This window comes from Quercus robur, chromosome 5 (genome assembly GCF_932294415.1).
Source record: "Quercus robur chromosome 5, dhQueRobu3.1, whole genome shotgun sequence".
Classification (NCBI taxonomy): Eukaryota; Viridiplantae; Streptophyta; class Magnoliopsida; order Fagales; family Fagaceae; genus Quercus; species Quercus robur.
In genome coordinates, this window is record NC_065538.1 from 25,693,481 (window position 1) to 25,714,680 (window position 21,200).

At 36.7% G+C, this 21,200-nt stretch overlaps 2 protein-coding genes and 2 long non-coding RNA genes across 7 annotated transcripts in view; 2 read left to right on the forward strand and 2 right to left on the reverse strand.

Annotated features, from left to right (window-relative positions):
- Nucleotides 1–3,847: 3,847 nt before the first annotated feature.
- On the reverse strand, nt 3,848–4,958 carry LOC126725617 (uncharacterized). The gene is made up of 2 exons (XM_050430422.1): nt 4,811–4,958; nt 3,848–4,442 (listed from the first exon to the last, which is right to left on the reverse strand). Exon 2 carries the CDS (start codon nt 4,435–4,437, stop codon nt 3,988–3,990), a length of 450 nt encoding a protein of 149 aa, XP_050286379.1. The 5' UTR covers nt 4,438–4,442; nt 4,811–4,958; the 3' UTR covers nt 3,848–3,987.
- Nucleotides 4,959–8,301: 3,343 nt separating this feature from the next.
- Nucleotides 8,302–21,200, forward strand: part of LOC126725620 (uncharacterized) — a 99,801-nt gene continuing 86,902 nt past the window's right edge. Inside the window, exon 1 of the long non-coding RNA XR_007655519.1 lies at nt 8,302–8,364. This is a non-coding gene — a long non-coding RNA (uncharacterized LOC126725620). The remainder of the gene's footprint in view (nt 8,365–21,200) is intronic.
- LOC126725612 (pleiotropic drug resistance protein 1-like) lies at nt 8,334–16,206 on the reverse strand. 4 transcript variants are annotated; one of them, XM_050430412.1, is made up of 24 exons: nt 15,442–16,204; nt 15,179–15,299; nt 14,954–15,042; nt 14,773–14,857; nt 14,497–14,656; nt 14,290–14,366; nt 14,055–14,108; nt 13,888–13,978; nt 13,503–13,804; nt 13,103–13,384; nt 12,702–13,018; nt 12,440–12,600; nt 12,171–12,274; nt 11,934–12,090; nt 11,698–11,820; nt 11,444–11,610; nt 10,979–11,311; nt 10,303–10,593; nt 10,118–10,201; nt 9,868–10,001; nt 9,515–9,742; nt 9,252–9,423; nt 8,901–9,155; nt 8,334–8,786 (listed from the first exon to the last, which is right to left on the reverse strand). In XM_050430412.1, exons 1-24 carry the CDS (start codon nt 15,765–15,767, stop codon nt 8,529–8,531), a joined length of 4,371 nt encoding a protein of 1,456 aa, XP_050286369.1. In that variant the 5' UTR covers nt 15,768–16,204; the 3' UTR covers nt 8,334–8,528. The 4 variants fall into 4 exon arrangements, with proteins under 4 accessions (XP_050286369.1, XP_050286372.1, XP_050286373.1 ...); XM_050430415.1 differs by lacking the exon at nt 9,515–9,742 and having other exon boundaries at nt 15,442–16,206; XM_050430416.1 differs by lacking the exon at nt 10,118–10,201 and having other exon boundaries at nt 15,442–16,205.
- The window catches only part of LOC126725621 (uncharacterized), a 44,785-nt gene continuing 36,277 nt past the window's right edge, over nt 12,693–21,200 (forward strand). The window contains exon 1 of the long non-coding RNA XR_007655520.1: nt 12,693–12,832. This is a non-coding gene — a long non-coding RNA (uncharacterized LOC126725621). The remainder of the gene's footprint in view (nt 12,833–21,200) is intronic.

A 21,200-nucleotide genomic window follows, 5' to 3' on the forward strand; every position in this document is an offset into this window, starting at 1 on the left:
TGGTCAACCCTATACGAGAAGAGGTGTGAGTTAGAGGTGTATTGTCGATGGCACGGGTTACGAGTTCCTAAGGCACGCTCTGCCGAGTTACCTAGAGATGAACCTGCCAACATACTTGCTCGTCTTGAACAAGAGAACAATCAAATGCAAAGGCGACTAGACCGTTTTCACGCAATCCAAAAAGCTAGGAAGCATCTAAAGGGGAAGGCGCAAGAGCGAGCCATGAAGTCTATTAATGAAATTACAGCGTTAGATGATGAAACAGATATTTCAGACTTCTCAGATTCAAGCAATGATGATTTCCAAAAATTTCTACCTACGAACATTAGACGTTGTTGTTAATGTCTACACATTATGTGCAATACATGATGTTATTGTTAATGTGTGACAAATGATGATTATGTATGTTCAACTTTTGCAACTCTAAAGATTAACTGTTTATTACTTTTGGCTAAGTTTATGTGAAATCACTTTCTCATTTTTTTCATACGTGTTCTTTGTTGCTACATTCAAGTAATGTGGGTCATGGACGAACAATGTCCTTTGCTTTGTAATGTAGGGAAAACCTTAGGAAGTGAAATGCCTCCAAATTATATTTATTGCACATTACTTGTAGGAAAATTTAATAGATTCAATACATACAGACTGATCCAAACCACATAGACCAACCGCGCATATGATTCAATAATTCGAATAATTCTTTTATATGAGTTCTTTGAGTCACGATATAATATGCACGTATCTGTGTATCTTAGTTGTAATAGTGTCCTACTTTATATAGATACATTACATAAAGACTCGTCCAAACCAGACTAACCACTCACTCACTGAAAATCCATATGGCTCACCCAACACACTCTCACAACAATATTTGGTTTGCTTAAAAATAGAGTAAAGGCCTAAAAGCCTGATCAGCCTTTGAAATATTTCATTCAAGTTATTGGTTTGTTGTAGCATTGCTTGAAAGCTCCCTAATATTGCAATTGTGATGATCGGAAGCCATTGATGTAAAACTTGGAAGCATAGTTTTCTTCATGTAATTTTACATTGATGTTGAGAAAATGTAACTACATTTTCTACCTGCAAAGACTCCCTGAAAAGTTTGTAGGGAAACAGGGGGATAAAACTCTCTACTGTTGCTACACTCACTGCTCGTAATACTAGCATTTGGCAAGTGAGGTTGGAAAAGGCTAACACAGCTCGGCACTGTTCGGCGAAGTCATGTTCGCAGTTCTGCATGTGCTGCTCAACAACTCGACGGTAATGAACCCTGTCCAGTCATATCATCCATGCTCACGTGAATAAACAGATATGCAACATTTTGCAATGCACTATTTTCAAGGATGCAGAGGACCCTTCAAAAGTGTAAGCAAATTTTTGGGGGTAAGCTGTCCATCATTGCTACACTTGATTGATGTAGTTCTGCATGTGATACTCAACATCTCGAAACTATTGAACCCTGACCACACGTACCCATCCCCACTCACGTGAATACACATATGTGCAACCCTTTGCAATGCACCGTTTTCGAAGAGGCAGAGCATCCCTGAATTGGCTATGCATCAATTTTGGGTGTGAGCTATCCAACATTGGTACACAGATGTTGTTCGTAGTGCTACATGTGCTGCTTAACAGCTTCGCACTGTTCAACCCTGTCCAGTCAATACACAGATATGCCTTCTTTTGCAATGCACCGTTTTCAAGGATGCAGAGCATGGCTGAAAAGTTTATGATACATTGAACACAGCTTAGTACTGTCTCAACAAGTCATGTCAGATGAAGCACAGGAATTCTGAATAGTTTTGAACAAGACATACCAAACTGGTCAGAGAAATAAACCATAGTACTGATCAAAGTCCCTAATTAAATATAAGCATAAACATCACTAGTTTAAATTTTAAATAGGTTATCCTTGTCCAAACTCTGATGGTCAACCAAGTGAAATATTGAGACACTAATCACAACAGGAGTCCTTTCGATCACCTCATTGGCAGTGACATCTCCTTTTTCTAAATTATTGTCTTTCGAAAATGCAACCCAGCCTTCCCCGAATCTCATTGCTTAATAGGTTTTGATGGAGGGTAATAGCACAAGACATTGATGTGTGACAAATTGCTTCCCAATAATATACTTGCTTCCCATATATGTTTCCAAGCCATATTTAAGAGAACATCATAATCACATTATGTATAAAGGCTCACCATATTATGTGGCCACGAGATACCCATGAAAGAAGGATTTTTAGGCTTCAATTTTTTGGCTGCTTGGATTGCTCTCTCTCTCTCTTCCTCTGGACATAATCTGTAATTTTTTAAGAACAAACTTTTCTCTGACTTCATGTTTTATGGGTTTGTACATTAAGGAAGAAATGTTTGTATGATCTTCATCTAAGTTTTTGATATTTTTACCTGATGATCTTCCAATTTACAATTCTTCCTACGTGGATATTGAATCTCAATGGCAGTCTTATCAAATATAACAATATGGAAGCTTGAATTTCCTTCATATCTGAAGACTAAAAAATAACCATAACAGATAGAATGGTATTCAGCGAAATCCTGCCAACCATTACAAAACCTAATGTTGTTATCAGCTTTCTTCAATCACACTTGCCAAATTCCACCATAGGGAGCAATGACTGTAGCTACGGTGGATAGCTCAGTATTGTTGTACCCTGACCAGAAGTACCCATCCACACTCACGTCAATACACATAGCAACGCAGAAAATTTTGTGCATCAATTTCGAGTGTTATTGGTCCTATTGCTACATTGATGTTCGTAGTGCTGCTCAATAGCTTTGCACTGTTGAACCCTATCCAGTCATATCACCTACACGCACGTCAATACACAGCTATGCATCCTTTTGCAATGCAGCATTTTTAAAGGATGTACCTATAGCATCCCTGAGAAGTTTATGATACATTTAACACAGCTCAACATTGTCTCGTCAAATCATGTCAGATGAAGCACATCAATGTTGAATAGTCTTCACGTGAATAAATACGCAACCTCTTTTGCAGTACACATCACCAGCCCGCTACTGTAGCACAAGTTATAGTGTAACTCGACAGCTACCTCAACGAATCACATGCACCAACAGACGCCACTGAACAATATACTGTCAACTCATATCATCTTTATTCACGTGAATACTTATACTCACATCCACCTGAATACTTGCCCTTGCAAAACCCCTATATAAAGTCCCATTTACATCTACCCTTGCAAAACATCTACACATACCGAAGTCCCATTTACATACATCTACCCTTGCAAAACTTCTACACATACCGATCTAAAGTCACATTTTCCAATGTCAATGCGTAATTGGATGCTACCTCGTTTTCCAAATAACTATAGAACGCAAAGAGATTCTGACGAGAGGGAATACTATGCCGGATTGCAACAGGAGTGGGACTTTCGCGTGAACGAGTCCAACGCTCTGCACAATGATCTCCTGCAAATCGGAGCGCCTCTTGTCGAGCGTAGCTCGCTCACACTGCCACGACAAAACATGCACCAATATGAGCGTGCAGTGACGAAAATAAAAAAAGAGAACAATCTTATGATACTTCGTAGGTCCAGGTATCATATGCTACAATTGGCGGAGGAGCAAACCGTTGCAACAAACAGGCAACTCACTCCGGCAGAACGTAACAATGTCCTCAACTACGAGGACTACCTATCAGAATGAATGCCACTGTGGTGTGTGTGTGTGTGTGTTATGTCTATGGTTAAGTTAATAATGTTAGTGTAAGTTATTTTATGTTTTCTGTGTTATGTCGTACGTGCTTATTGAAAAACATCATGTGTGAGAATATTTGACTTTTATGACTTATGTGAGAATAATCTACATTACGAATAACGTGCATGCTTCTCATAATCAATAATAAGGTTTACATAGTACAAATGCAACCATACATATAACACATAGTTAAGCAAAATAGTTCTCCAACAAAATCTAATTACACCACGACACAACACGATTACTCTTCATCTGACATCTCCACGTCTGACTGATAAATGGGATCAGCAAGAAGTGATTGCATGAATTGTGCATGCTCGTACCACCCTTCCTGCACTGACTCTCGAATCTCGACTTGGGTCCGATATCGATTAAGACGTATCTTCATTCGATTATTTTCTTCTCTTATGCGGTTCAATGCTTTACGAAGTTCGTCGATGCTGTCTCTGGGCATTTGTGATGCGAGTCGCCGAGGCACTGGCAACTTAAAACCAACCAACTCATCATAAAATATTTGTTGTTCACGAAATAACCAAGCCCACTCCTGTCTCATGGTATTGTGAACGTAAGCACTATTTCGCAAATTCGGATTGATTGGATAGCTGAACTCATCTTCCAATACCCAACAACGACCCATAGCAGTGAACACATCATGAGGCCTATAGAGTTGTGGGTTGCCAGAACCAGACATTGACACTGAATACAATAACACCAAATGATCAAGTTAACAGTGTGTATCAACTGTTGCTAAATAATGTAATCCTGCATAGAATGGTACACAACAAAGACATTCATAAACAATAGACATTGTTGGTAATGTCTACACATTGTCTTCAACACTAAATGTTGTTGTAAATGTCTGACCAATGATGATTATGTGCAATACAAAATGTTGCTATAGTAAAGAAATTATTTCATTCTCTTCTCACCAACGTTTACTACAACAAATAACCAAAATCACACCAATGTACTTACTTCACATTCATTCAACCTAAAAAATCAAAATTTAGTACAATATCAAATGAAAATAACATTGCCCTAAAATTGTGATGTGAATTTTTTACCTGAGGTGATACAAATTTCAATTGAGTTTGAAGAAAGCTGCTGTTAATCCGTGGAGGAGTTCCAACTCAGTTCAGCAGAAAGTCCTCAGTTCAGCAGAGAGCAAGGCACACTGAGTGGGAGAAGGTGTGCAGAAATTATAAGAGAATAACTCGACTTTACATATATCAAGTATACTTTATAACTCGATATTTCAGGAATCGAGTTACATTGAAACACTCCACCTGACACAAAGACAGTACGAAATCAGGGTTTATAACAGTATAACTAACTCGATTTTTAAATAATCGAGTTATGTAGAGATTCAAAACAAAAAATGCCAGCAGTGCGGGAAAAACCTGTGCATAACTCGATTATTGGAGTATCGAGTATTTCATATAACTCGATTTTAGGATCATCGAGTTACAAAAGAGGGGCATTTCCCTATTTAGTTTCAGAATGAGGGCACAAAGATGTTTAATTTCCGAAAAAAGGGCATTTGCCCATTTTGGCCCTAAAGAAGATAGCCATTCTTGAACAAGAAAAGAAAAACTTGTTGCTGAATTTGTTTGATGCTAATGAACTGGTAAATAAGGTGAAGGCTGAAAATATTAAGTTGGTTGAAAAAATTAAGAACCTAGAACTTTGCTAGAAAATAGTCAAATAGGTATGCTAGTTCTAAACTTGATCACATGTTGAGTGTTCAAAAGTCTACCTTAGACGAATCAGATATGGCTTTTGTTGATAGCATCTCTAAGTCTGAAACTCATTTCACAAATTTTGTTCCATCTTTTGAACCATCTAAGATAGAAGTTGTAAAGCCAAAAGAAGAAGTTCCTACTCCTAGGATGATTAGGGTAGATCTTAAAGAGTCTAAGCCTAAGAGTCCTAACTTACCTAAGGGTAAGAAGCATGATAAACCTTTGTGGGTTTGTCATTTTTGTGGAAAAGCTAGGCATTCTCGCTCAAACTATTTCAAGTTGCAAGCTGCTAAGCAAGCAACTAAATAAAAAGTACCTGTGCCTCAAGCACAAGATTTTATGGCACTTATTGGTGAATTGATAAAGGCTTTAAACCTTTATACCAATGCTGGAGTTGCTCATCATTCTAATTTGAATAATAACTCCAAAACCAAAGTTGCATCTACGAAGTTATGGATGCAAAAGGCTTAATCTAATTGAGTCTTTCTGACATGGTCTTTGCTCTTCATCTCAAAATCCTTTGTGACCATTTTTTTTTTTTTGCTTTCTTGTTTTCTTTTGTTTCTAGGATTTGCATTGCATTACATTCACGCATTTCGTATTAGATTGTTTTCATTTTTTTTTTTTTTTAATTAAAATGAGGAAAAAGGAAAGTGGAAGGATGTGTTTTGTATTACACATCATGGATATGTAATTGAGGTTGGCCTATTATCTTTGCATAACATGCCTATGTACCTTGTTTAGCTTAGATAGACTTATTTTTCTACACTTTGCTAGTTTTAATTATGTAGTGCATGTTTGAGTGAGTTGTTTATTGTTTTTGATCACATGATCTTGATTTTGAAGTCACATGCTTTTGATTGTGAGGACTAAAAAATCCTAAGAGAAAGGCATAAATAACCATCTCACCACTGTTTACTAGCCAATCATGAACACCTTAGTGCATATCATAAGATTTTGTGCTAGAGAAAGTGTAGCACATGCACAAAAAGAAAATAAGGTGTAGCCTTAAAATAAATAAAAAATAAAATTTCTGCATACTTGGCTATATATATATATATATATGTGCATGATTGCAAGCTTGTTTTCTAGGAGATGTGGGAGTTATATGATGTAACTCTTTAGGTGATAGTCACTTTCAAATTTATGAGATGAATAATGTAGATATTGTGATTGATTACTATTTACATATCACCCCACATGTATCTCATGATGTTACTAGTTGCACACACTTCACAAGTTATTCTTTGCTAAACTTTGTAAATAAAATTGTATGTGAATATGATTTGGCCATCCAAGATTATTTATTCTATGGTTTTGATACAAAATATGTTCAAGGGTTGAAAATTTTGGAGTAAGAGTTTGAAAATCTTGTTTTGAAGTTCTGGGTTGAAAACTTATGTTTTTGAAAAACATTTAAACTCCTTCTCATGCATTTCATTCATGAAATCACTTGGGTTGAGATGTTTCTGCATAATCTTCTACAGTTTTCCAAATTTTGAAATTTCCAGAATTTCGATCAATTGAATGTGTTTTTTGACCGATAAAAAATTCCTTGATTTATAATCCAAGATTTGTTAAGTTGTAAATCGAGAAGGTGGTGTTGGAGAACTAATAAAGTCGTGAACTTTTTTCTTTTCAGAACTGTAAACTGGTTATGTATAAGGAGAAATATAAAGAAACATAACAAAATCTCCACTCCTAGGAAAACTTGTGGGACCGTGTGTGCTCCGGTGTACAGGATCTCTTGACACAGTTCGCTTGTCTTGTCGGAGACTTGGATCATTTTGGTGACTATATTTGAGAATTTAGAGGGAGATTTTTTGGGTTTTTGTTAGTGCTTTGGTGAGTTCGAATTTTTTCTATTGAGGTGGCAAGATTTGATTGGGCTAGTTAAGTATATGACTTGTTTATGTGGCTTTTTTAATGTGTAATTAATTGATTTATATTGTTATGTTAACCATACAAACCATTTGTCTAGTAAGTATTTTCCACTAGTGAGTTAAATGGTTGGAACCAAATTAACTGTTAGTTAAAATTAATTGAGATCAAATTAACTTTTACCGAAATGTAAAAAATAAATTAATTGTGATCCTAAAATATAGGTAGAGACTACAAATGGCATTTTCTCCTAATTTATAATTATCAAAATTAATTTATTTTTATGAATATATGATTGATTTGATAATTTAGAAAATGCATCTCGTTTAGGGTCAAAAGAGTGCCAATCATAATAATAAAAACACCATTGATTTTCTATTAAAAAAAAAAAAAAACACCATTGATTTATCCCTCAAAAATACCACACAAAAAAAAAAAAAGGCAATAAAACCATAAATTTTTCAAAAATTGGAAAATCTGCTCAATTTTAATCAACCAAATAGTGTTGATTTTGCAAAACAAATATCAATCAATAGTCTGTGCTAGGTTTCCTAAGATTTTTTTTGTTGATGGGAGGTTTCCTAAGATTTTGTTCCAATTTCATTTTTCTTGTGGTTTCTTTCAATCTAGGATTAGTAATGAAATTATATGGACATACATGACCAATCACGCACACCCTAAAAATCCCATTGGTTGGTAGTAACTTCGAAGACACATGGAGCATGTACGAGGAACACACACGAACACTTCTTGCTTGTCGCCATCACGAGTAGTCAAACTTCCCTCCATTGTTGCCCTCCCTTGACTATATATGAAATTACACTCCCCAAGAAATGTCAATCCCCAACCCGTGTTGGTTTTTATAAATACAACAATTAATTCTATACCTCTCAAACCGTTATTTTATTAACTAAATATTCCATCTCTTAAATAAATAAAAATAAAAATTTTAAAATCTTGCAAATTATGAACAAAAGAAAATTCTCCTCCTTGAGGTTTGTGGACAAATGAAACTCGGAAGTACAATTGTAGAAGAGAGGGCTACTTGCAAGGCATTTTACCCTCTGCGCAACTGATATGCCAAGACATTATGAACAACACGGGTAATTTGTAAACATAGTGAAGTGCAAATTCTATCCAAGTAACCAAAGAGACAATCCTATCGCTTTTGGAAATTTATTGTCCTGATAGCAAAGGCAAAGATAAATGCAAAGAACACTGCAAATCCCACAACCACAGCCGCAACCACACCCAAAAAGTCATGTCTAAAACCAAGGTAGCTTTCCACAAAATCTTCCACTGTTAAACCTGTGTCGAGCGTGTTCTTCAAATCTCCAAACTGTGATGCAACAAGTCCATATAAAGTCCAAGCTGTTGGACATATCCAGGAGTACCATCTCCACCACACAGGAATCCTCTGAAGTTGTCAAGGTAGAGACAGAAAGAAAAAAAAGTTATTAAGTCATCAACATATGTCTAGTACAAATGAAACCTAGTGTCAGAAAAATTATTAGAAGTCAGCAGCACATACAGTTCTTGGGATCACAAATCCAGAAAACAGGTTCCATATCCCATAAAACGCAGCGGAAACAATGGAAGCAATTTGGTGTGTTGGTGTCACAGCCACAGACATCATGCCATAAAAAGTGTAGTACGAGACAGTGAAGTACATAAAAAATAGATACCAAAAGAATTTGGTGACAGTCCATTGAAATCCAATCATTGAATAAACAATAACACCATACACCACTGCTTGTACAAAGATATATGGCAGCTCAATCACAACCTGTGAAAAAGAGAGAGTGAGACATATAGAAACTGCATAAACTTAGAGAGAATTAATCTATATGAAGATTGTAAAAGGAGTTTATGACCCTTTTACCTGAGCAAATGCATATGGCAAGGCTGAATACATTCCAGCAGCCCTTTCTCTATAGAACACCACTCGTTCGACGGCCACTACTGGCTGCACAGTGGAAGCATTTTGGACCCCAAGGAAAAGCACAGCAGCATACATGGAACCCATTGCATTAAATAGATCTTGCTGCTTTGAGCTGAAATTTGCAAAACAGAGTTGAATCATAATGCAGAAAATTAAGCAATAAGAGTTTGAGCTTATATATATTTCTAAGTTCTCGAACCTACATTTTGGAGCCAAGGTCCCAGAACATTGTCCCAAACAATAATGCCACGAAAGCCGTAAAGAAAATTTTTACAGCAGTGTAATGCGTGTTACGATAATATGACCAATGTTGTTTCCATAAGCAAGCAAAGCATTGGATGAAAAACGAACGAGAGTATTTAGTAGGGAAATAGAGATCCTTTGAATTAGGAGCAGGTGTGCTCAGTTCTTTGATTAGTGCCTTGTTTCTCCTGAATCACATGCCACACAGTTGTATAAGCTTTTAGCAACAAGTTTAAGCCACATAACACTCACAAGGTTTCTTAGCATTTATCTGAAAATTGGTAGCTAGTCCTGTGCTGCATAACATACATACCTATAGAGTTCTGAATTTTTGAATATTTGAGCAAAATCAACCCCCAAATCTGCTTCGTGTGCTGAACTGGTAATTTCCAACATCCAAGTCGCTGGGTTATAACCGTCTTTGATTTTACTGACTCCTTGGATTCCCTAGAGAAAAGGAACAAGGCATACCTATCAATATTCTGCAGCTCAGATTAAGATTTGAAGTTGAAAGTCTGATATATATATACACACACACACTTTTGGGGTCCATTGCGTTCTACCTCAAAATATTTGATTAAGTGATGAGAATGGTGACCCAGCGGCCCTACATATATTTCTTGTCCCCCAAGCTTCATAAGGAATAGCTGCAACCCCATAATTTATTTATCATATTCAAAGTATTAGAAGAGAAGGAACAAATAATAAGCCCCAAGTTTGCGATCCATTAGATTTTCAGATTTCTCACCTCATCAAATGCTTCAAATATGTCAATGCTCGGCTGATGGATAGTGCAGACAACTGTTCTTCCAGTGTCCACTGTGTTCCTCACAGTTCTCATAACAATTGCTGCAGCTCTTGCATCTAGCCCAGATGTTGGCTCATCCATGAATATTAAAGAGGGGTTAGCCACTAGCTCAACCGCAATGGTTAGCCTCTTGCGCTGCTCAGTGGAGAGACCACTCACACCGGGCAACCCAACTATTGCCTGCCTCACTGGATTAAGCTCCACAAGCTCCATAACTTCCTCAATGAACATCTGCATCCAAGAATAAAAATCAAGATTATGGAATGCTCTTGCTTCTTGTGGCTGTCTAGATATTAATTTCTTTAGCCAATGGTTCATTAGTAACTTGAGTTTTAAATATTTTATCAGCTTAAGCGAAACAATACTGGCTACATGATGAACAAATTTATGTAAAGTAAATATAAGATTAATTATCATCAAGGTTGGAAGCTGAGCAGAGAGAAGACAAACTACAATTATCTGAGCTTGATCGAAATTACAGCAGCCTGATCACTGCTCTACGTTGGGGACTTAAAAACCAATTCTGAATGGTCTTGGCTTGTATATAGATATGGGATGCATTAAAAGAAATATTATCAATATAAAGCTCAAAACAGATTTGGTATCAGATATCAACCTGTCTGGTTTCAAAATGAACTTCTGAGGATAAACGAAGCCATGCTGAGTAGACCAAGGACTCATAGACAGTAACATGAGGGGAGTGGATGTCATTTTGCTCACAGTATCCACAAATCCGGGCAAATGTTTCTTGCTTCTTTGGGTACCCAGAAATTGTAATGTTCCCTTCTGTATATCCCCCAGTTTTTCTACCAGCCAGCACATCCATTAGAGTAGTTTTGCCAGCCCCACTAACTCCCATCAAAGCTGTGAGAATACCAGGCCTAAAAGCACCACTCACACCTTCCAGAAGCACCAATTTATCACCAAGGACACCTTGATTCTTCATTTCCTGCAAGTTTAGTACATTAAACTAGGCCTGATATGTTTGGAATACAATTTATGTTCACTTATTAACATATAAAACAGTATATTTTATTTGGATGTCAAAACAATAAACAATTTCAAACACTCATTTAAGTACCTGTGGCATGTCGACAGAGTATATAATGTCATCAAAGGTGATGGAATGTGGTTCAAATGGAAGAACCATTCCTTTTTGAGTGTTTTTGTTGGCCTCAACAGCAGCGTCTATCACCAATGATGATGAATTCGACAAGGTACTTCCAGTTCTAATCTCATCCCCATACTCTGCATGTCAATAGAAATATAATTGGCACCTAAAGCATAGCAAAGAGATAAAACACACAAAACACTAATAATAGGATATCGTATCACCTATCTCAGTGTCATGAGTTGAGTTATTCCTTCTTTGTCGTAACTGAGTGCCCTCTTCTGTTCTGTGATTGTGTTCAGTGCTTTCAGACTCCTCTGTTTTAATGGCCTGCGGCTTCCCAAATGCTGCACAATTATTTGTACAACAGTAACACAAGTTTCTTCTACTTGTACAAGTATTAAATTGAGAAGATTAAACAAAAATTAAGAACTAAATTGAAAAGGTTTGTGATACCCACGGTTAAGGTAAGTAACAGCCAGTGTGAAACAGATGTTGAAAAGTAATACAAATCCAACCATTGCCCCTACGCCTATCCAATACCAATATGCATGTGGAAAGAACCCACGGGACTTCAAAACTGCTACTCCCAGTGTTTCCGTTGAGTTTGCAAGAACCTTAAATATGAAAGTAACTTGAGACATCAGAGGATACACCAAAATTAAAAGACAGAAAATTGCCCTTTTTTAGAATTTACTTTGCTCCAACTTTTCCCAAGAAACTCATTAACCACTATTGCATTTTGAGCATACATCAAGGGAGATATCCAATAGCCCCATATCCACCACTTTTTTATATCCGCTGCAGCATTAAGGAAAACAAAAATAAATAAATAAATAAATAAATAAATAAATAATAAAAAATAAAAAATAAAAAAGCAAGAAGCATCATGGAAGGTGCATCTAAATTTAAGAGGAAAAAAAACTGTAAATTGTAAATTCAATTTCTTAATTAATTATATTATACCTCTTGACAGGACAAACCCTCCCAGTGCAAAAAGTGTGAGCAGTGCACATGAACCAAAGGTGTTAGCAATAACCATGCTCCTGCCCATTGCTGCGATAAATCGGAACAATGCAGAAGCCATCTGAGTAACCAATGCAAACAGAAGGTATTCCCTAAACAATCTGCAGTACATACATTCATATATCATTCGGAACAGAATGTGTCAAAAAAAAAACATCTTTGAAAGTTGGCAATAAATTGATTATAATTATTACTTGCCCACCTTCCAACATTTGGGTCAAATCCAATGATATAGTAGGTAATGAATACCCATACAGCAGCTTCTATACAAGAAATGGGAATCTTTAGGATCCATGCTGGAAGTGCATACGCCCATGGAGGATAAAAGAGGAGGTCCCTTTGCTTGTAGAAAACTGGAAGCCTGGCAATGGTCATGGAAAGCTCTGCCAATCCATTAAACAGAGTTATAATCACGCTAAAGAACAAAGCACCGGCATAAATTCCTCCATCCTCTACTGAATCGCGGTGCATATTGGTTCGTAGAAAAAGCGTTGATGCAATCAGTGCCACTATAGTAAGCTAATAGCACATAGAAAAGGATATGTTAAAATCATGCAATACCAAGAAGGGTAATACAAAGATTCAAATGAACTAAAAATCCACCTGGGTAAACTTGAAAATGTAGACAAATGAATTCCTCTTCATAAGCAACAATTCTCTGGAGAAGCAAGCTTTCAAGAGTTCCTCATTTCTTACACCATACTTATGAGTTGTTAACGCAGCTGGGTGGCTCTTGCTCTTGTCAAACGGAATTGCAAGCTCATCTTGAATCCCCCTTCGAACATGGAATGATTGAAATGCCTCAACAAACTCATTGACTGTGACAATACTGTAAGGTTCATTTTCATGTGCCCAATACTGCTTTTGATCTTTATGTGATGTTACCTACAATATTTATTATACATAAATGATTTAAATGGGAAGTGGAGGTAATGCTCATATTTTGGAGATCAATTATTTATGTTGGAATCGATTAGACAGGCAAACCTATATGTGTACTTACTTCTTGAAGGAAGTCAGCCACGCCTTTCCTCTCAGGACACTTAAAGCCCACGGATTCAAAAAACTCAAGAACGTGTTCACGGGGACCCTGGTACACAATTTGGCCATCGGAGAGGAGAATTATATCATCAAAAAGAACATAAGTCTCTGGTGCTGGCTGAAGGAGTGAGATGACAGCAGTTCCATGGAGAATGTGAATGTTTTGCTTGATTGAATTCACTATTTGAAAAGTTGTCGAGCTGTCCAACCCAGTAGATATCTCATCCATAAACAGGGCTTTGGCTGGTCCAACCAGCATCTCACCTTTGAATTAATTATTGGAGACAAATAGTTAATTCGCAAGTAACAAAAGTTTTATGTAAATTTGTGTTTCCAATTGAGTTTACCTGTTGTAACACGCTTCTTTTGTCCTCCTGAGATGCCTCTTACCATTTGATCCCCAACTATGGTATCTGCGCACACTTCCAATCCCAAAACCTGTAATGAGGTGGACTCAAATAAATAATAAATTATGGAAACCTATTGGAAATTTTTCAATCCATGCTGATGTTACCTTTAGAACATAATCTGTAATGATGCTTGTCTCCTGGCCTTCAGTTGATGCTCCCTTAAAATAGCAGAAGTCAAATAAAAACACATAAGTTGTCAATCACCATGAGTGCAAGTTCTCAAGACCAGTTACTCTATTGAATCTTGATTTGGGCATAATCTTTGATGAAAATATGAGCTAAACTGCCTATCATTTTCTGAGGTTGAGAATAAGTCAATGACAGCAGCTTCTTTCTTACCTTCATGAAGATATCGATATCTGGATCAGGCATAATATTGGCTGTTTTCTCTCTTCTAGACAACTCTGCTAGCATCTCTGCAAATTTTTGAAATCGTATGCAGGTGACTCATGTTTTACAGTTTACACACAAATCAATCAGGCCACATTCTGAAAATTAAACTGTCTGAAAGAAAATATGAAGTGGAAACCCTATAAATTGACTAACCCTGACGCCATCCAACTCCTTGGCATCTTGCAGAGAAGGCCAATGTTTCCCTCACAGTCATTTCTGCAATATGGAGATCATGTTGACTGATGTAGGCAGCAGTTCTCTGGGGTATAAACTCGCACAGGTCATGGCCATTATAAGTCACCCTTCCTGAGAACTAGAGGAGAAATTCCAGTTTCATATTGGAGAATAAACTAATCAGCAGAAAATATAAAGCTACATATTGAGAATAACCAATGAAAGGATTAAAGCCTTGATCAAAACTTTATTCACCTTTAAAGTTGGATCAAGCTTTCCGGCCAAAGCTAATAAGAGCGTGGTCTTCCCGGAACTTGGAGGGCCTAAGAGCAATGCCATTCTGGAAAATGCATATGAACAAAGTAAGAAATCAGTGCCCCAATATTCTAAATTGAATAAAAATTTCCCACATTCATAACTGAGCTTGCCTTCTCACCTGCCAGGCTTAATGATTCCACTAACATCTTGAAGAATGGACAAACGCTTCTTTTTACTTGGAAGAATATGGACATAACTCAAGACATCCTTTTAAAATCAAACGGCAAAGTAAACGGTAAAAATCAAAATAATAAGAAGAAGATCTCTAGACAAACATATATGATAGATTAAATACATCAAATTTATATAATTGTGACGAATGTTGTGTGTTACAAATTGTTACCTCCAATATGTTAAAAATGAAGCTGAAAAGTGTAGGCAAAGCTCTGCTCCCAACATGGGTTTCTGCTTCTACACTTAGATACTCAAATCGAACTTCAATTGTGGGAACATCAATTCCAACTCTAACAAATATCAAATATCAAGAAACATGAAGACTTATAACAGAAAATTCACCAAAGATACAATTTTTTTTTTTTTTTAAACTCTCCTCCTATTTTTATTGAAAAAAAAAAAAAAATGGAAAAAACTAATAAAAGAACATACCTATCTATGCGGTTCCAGAGCTGCAACAAGAACTTCTCATTGTCCTCCTCGGGGATCTTCAGCAACCTATCAATCAATATCTTCCTTTCATGAAGTCCAAGATTATGTATATCGATTTCACTGGTCTCGCCTTCCGGTGAAGTTAGTAAACCTTTCTTCAACCGGTTGAAAGTAGGAAGCTTTTCAAGTGCAGCCCATTTAAGAGCTTCTTCATCATCTTCATCTCCTGAAGATTTCGAGTACGCTTCCACGCCACCACTCCTCCATATGGAAGAACTGTTTCTTCGAAAACTATTTCCCGCATTATAAAGGTCAGCAGTCTCCATGCTTTTGCAACAGCAGCTAAAAAGTTATAAAACCCACCAAGGACTTTTCAAACTCTATATATAGCTTACACCAATGGTTATCACTTCTTTAATAACTAATGAAACCCGTCAAAACCCAGAAATTTTTCTTCAAATTTTACGTGAATAAGACCATTATTTCAATCTTTATGCCTTAAAAATCCGATGAAACAGGAAAAGAAACAACCATATTCTGAATGAGAAAGTAATACTAAGATTTAGACGTTACTTTGAGCAGAGATACTTTAAATTCACTGTTAATTGTACGTTGATTTGACAATTCTAGTTTTGCTCAATATGTTCACAAGGATAGATTTTTTTTTTTTTTTTTTTTTGGTATAACAGTATTGGAGTCAGTTAACAAAAAAAAGTATGACGGTTTTTTTTGATAATCAGAGTATATCGAGTATTGGACTTTGATTGTTCTTTCTTCTTCTTCGATCTCTTATATATGTCAAAGGACTACAGGGATCGTGACAAGTGGTACTGTTGTTAATTATTAAATTGTTGATCATAGAGTAAGCAAATATGTCACCATTTTTATGATAATTTTTTTTTTTTTTTTTTTTTTGGGGGGGAGGATAAAAAACTAGGTTCGAGCAATACTTTAATCATGATATCAAGTTGGACTAGTGGCAGTGAAGCTTTCAAGTTTTTCTTCTTTTTTTTTTTTTCTTTTGTTGTTGTTGTTGATAGGAATGGAACTTCATGTCTTTTATTTATTTTTCATGTTGGGATGCCCTTATAGGCTATTCTTTGGTCGGATTTTTTTTTTTTTTTAATAACACACAAACATACAACAACACGCCAACTCCAAGGCAGTTAGAGTCGCAGAGTTGTTGATATACTCACGCACACCAAGTAAACTAGGCGATGTAGGACAAACCCACACACAGGTTTATTTTTATAACACACAAATATACAACAAACACACAGATTTTTTTTAATAACACACAAACATAAAACAACATGCCAACTCCAAGGTAGTTAGAGTCGCAAAGTTGTTGATATACTCACACACACCAAGTAAACTAGGCGATGTGGGACAAAACCCACACACAGGTTTTTTTTTATAATACACAAACATACAACAACACGCCAACTCCAAGGAAGTTAGAGTTGCGGAGCTGTTGATATACTCACAAACACCAAGTAAACTAGGTGTGGTCAGATTCATTTCAAAAAGAAAATCTAACACTAATACCATGTGGGGCATGGTGGTGAGGAGCAATTATAAACCAAATATAGTGTATGCATATCATTAATTTTATTTTATTTCTGTAAGATTGAATTTATTCAACCATCTAATTGGCTTTATTTCGTGCCAAATTTGCTTGTAATTCAGCATTTAGTAACCCTGTATTTAGGTGGGTTTGATGTAAGGGTAGTGAGTGAGATAGAGTGAAGATTGCTCAAGAGTGTGCAAGAAAACAGAGACTCGCGGCTAGGACTCGCGGGTGACTCGCGGCTGCAAGCCGCCAGAAGCAGCACACGTGCCAAGCATGCTGGAAGATGAACAGTCATGCTAGTTGAAGCACTACAGGACAAAACAGGACAACTGGCCATACGATTAACTCGCGACTGGATCTCGCGACTTAGTCAAGCCGCGAGGTCAAGCCGCGAGCCACCCCTGTTTTGTAAAACCTGACGTTTCACATTCCTCTCCCACTCCAGTATAAATACCCTTTTTACCCACGATTGAAAGAGAACTTCCAGAGAGAATTTTGAGAGAGAAACCCTAAAGAAAAACAAGATTGTTTCACCTACAATCTATACCTTAGAGTCTCTTCAAATTCCTCTACTCTCTTCCTCTCCATTGTCAAATCCTTAAGAGGCATTATACCAAACCTGGTTCTCACCATCATCATCACTGTGAGACAGTTGTTTGGATTTCTGGGAAGCAATTAGGAAGGAACCAATCTTCATTGGTTGATGCTACGGTCTAGTAGCGGAATCCGGGAAGCTAGAAAAGAAAAAGGTTCGGCGCAACCTCGTTGGAGCAAGAAGCTTGGAGGGCTTAGGTGCACTGGGTAGATTAGGCTTGGAGGGTCTTTTGCTGTCCATGTATCCCAACTGTATTTTCTAGTGGATTGTTTACCGCTTGGAGGGCGGCGGAGAGGTTTTACGCCGAGGGCTTCAGTTTCCTCTTCGATAACACATCGTGTGTTGTCCTTGTGTTTGCATCTCTCTTCCCTTTATCTTTGCCTTTTATTTTCTGCTCTGGATGTGATTTATAATTGGCTTAGATTGATTTCCAATTCTGTTTATAGCTTATGTTCATTTTCCGCACACTTGTTGTTTGTCATAAAGCTTGAATTGGTTATTTTGTATTTGGGGGTCTAAACGTTCAAGGGTGTTTTATACACGTTTTTGAACTTTCATTTGGTATCAGAGCGGGTACACTTGTTGTGGTTTAAATACCTAAGTGTGATCTTTGACCCCTTGTGTTTATTTGCCATGGATTGTGCTTTGTATGCCTCTTTGCATGATTTGGTTGATGATGAATGTAACATGCCACGTGTTTGTGAAAATGCCTCTATAAGTGTTAATCCTCATAAGTGTGATGACATGTTATTTGAATCTATGGGTGTTGTTGACAAACTTTTGAAGAAAAATGCTAAGAAGTTTCAAAAGAATTTAAGCAAGTTATTTTGTGAAAAGGATGATTTGATTGCTAAGGTCAATGAATCCAACAAATTGGTTGAGAAATATAAAAAACTTGCTGAAATTTCTCTTGAAAAGCTGAAAGAGTTTGAATGTTTGAATATGGACTTGGATGCTAAACTTTTTTTGTCTAACAAACTTGTTGATGATCTTAAATGTGAAAATGAATCTCTTAAGATGCATGCCAAGTGTTTGATTGCTGAACCTACTGTTAAAAAAGATGAAAATATTTGTTGCAATCATGTTGTGGTACCCGATTTTGTGCCTATTGTGTGTTCCACCTCAAAGGACAAATCGGTGTACATTCCTCCACATAAAAGAAATCAAAAGGTGGAGAGAAAGGTTGTTAAGTCAAAGCCTTCATTTAGGTCTCAACCTAAGGTTTTGAATGGATCTAAATTTGTTCCAACTTGCCACCATTGCGGTGTGATCGGTCATATAAGACCTCAATGCTCCAAGTTGAAAAGGGAACAAAACAATGTTTCTAGATCTTTTCCCAAGAAGCCTAGTAGACCTAAACACATTGTGTGTCACCATTGTGGTGCCTTGGGTCATCTAAGACCTCATTGATCTAAGTTTCAAGGTCTTAAGAGAATCAAAAGAAAAGAGAAACTTGAGCTTTTTGGAAGTTGTGCTTTGAAAGCTCAACCGGATTGGATGGAAAATGGTAAGTTGTTGAAGAAAGTGGTTAATGCTCTTACCTCCTTATTTATGTGCATCTCCGGTTCTCATTCTTCCAACCCTCATCTCACTTCTCTTGAGACACTCATTCCAAACAATCGTTCCGTTTGGATGAGGAAGGGTTCATATGGTTGAGCCTTTGCTCTTTTGGTCCTTGATCTAATTTTTTCGATCTTTGTAGGACCCTTCATGCATTAAATGTCATAACTTCATGCATTTTGTGCATCTTGCATTTATTTGTATGCATTGTTTCGTTTTTTATCTTACTTTTATGTTTTCGTTTTGTGTGAGTAAAAATCCAAAACCACATAAAAAGTGAAAAATTCAAAAAGTTTGATCGTATTTGTTTGAGCACATATCACATGTGAGTTTGGCCTTGTACCTTTGTACAAATGGTTTTGTGCATTTACGAGCTTAGCTTGTTATTTTTGCACTTATATCTTTCTGGGAAAAATCTTGACATCTTTGTGTGATTGTTGTAAATCGATCTTCAAGCTTGTCATGAATGATTTGTCAATAGTCATGTTGGTTTTGATACATGCGTAGACTTGTGCTTATATCTCTTCCCACTCTTTTATTTTTATTGCTTAAAGAGCTCAATAAATGCAAATCTCAAAATGAAAGAGATAATGAGCTGCAAAAGCCGTCGCATATACTAGTATTTGACTAGGAAAAAGGGAAAGAGACTTATATGAAAGTGTATGATGCCCAAAAAGCCAAAGGCTTGTTCATCAAATTGAGATATCACAAATTTCAGGCATCGATCTCAAAATGAGGTGTTTTGATTCAAAATGATCAAATGTTAAGAATTGTAAAGAAGCCAAATGAAAAGCTTCATTGTATGTAATCATTTTCTTGTGGGAGGTCATATATGTTCATTTCTATAATTGAGATAGACCACTTGACTTAGTACTAGTTGTGTATGACTTGATTGAATTGATCATTGAAGTTTCATTCTAGACTAAGGACTATTCCACATTTGATACACACACACAACACACATGCCTAATGTTCAATGAATGTCTTATTCATTTGTTAGATTGTACTTGTCTAAATGTGCTGTGTGTGTGCTCAATCATATATGGTTCAATCCAAAAAGATTTTTGATCATTTTATATGTTTTTGGAAGTGATTTTTATCATTTTTTGTGTTTATGTTTAGTGCTTACTTTGTTTTTCAATGTTTAAACATGTTCTGTTTTGAAAAACAAGTGTCAGATTTTTTGGCTACTCATTTTGGCTACTTGCGCGAGCTGCCAGCAAGCTGCCAGTTTTGGCTACTCAGTTTGGCAACTTGCAAGCTGCGAGTTTAAGCTGCGAGTTCATCCAAAGAGGTTTCGCGGCTCTCTCGCGACTTGGCTCGCGACTCGCCAGTTGCGAAGCGCCCAGAATCAGCTTTTTAATGAGCTTTTTCGTGGGAAACTTGTTTTAAACCTCTCCCATCCTCTCTAAAACCCCTCTTTCAATATTTTTACATCAAAACCCAACCAATTTGAATGATTTTTCCTTCTCTTAACATCTCTAAGGTAATTATAAACTCTTTTCATTAATTTTGATTCTTAGATTATGTTTTGGAGAGTTTTGTGCTCTTGGTTGGGATTTTTATCATAGGGGTTGGGAAAACTTATTTTTTTTGTCAATTTTCTTCATGGGATTGGTTTCTTTTGATGATTTGCATTGGATGTTGGCCCCTTGTGGCAAAAAGATCATGTATTAAGGGTGGATTTTATGATGTTCATGCATTGTTTCACATTATTGTTCATGGTATGCATGCTAGGTGTTTGATAAAATGTCTCTTAGGAATTTTCTCGCTTGTTTGGACTCCGATGAGTACCAAACTTTGGGGTTTCTCATGTTTCCTCATTAGGAATATGTTTGGTTCATTGGTTGTGTATTTAACACACCTTACCCCACATGTGCATTTTTCATGCATTGCACTTAGCCACCTCTTGCACACACCTTTGCTACCCTTGTCATGCATTGGTCTTGACCTTGTTGTTTCATCCTAACTTGTCATGTTTACCTTATGCTTTGTAGCATGTTACTTTGTCTTAGCTTTGAGTTTCATTTT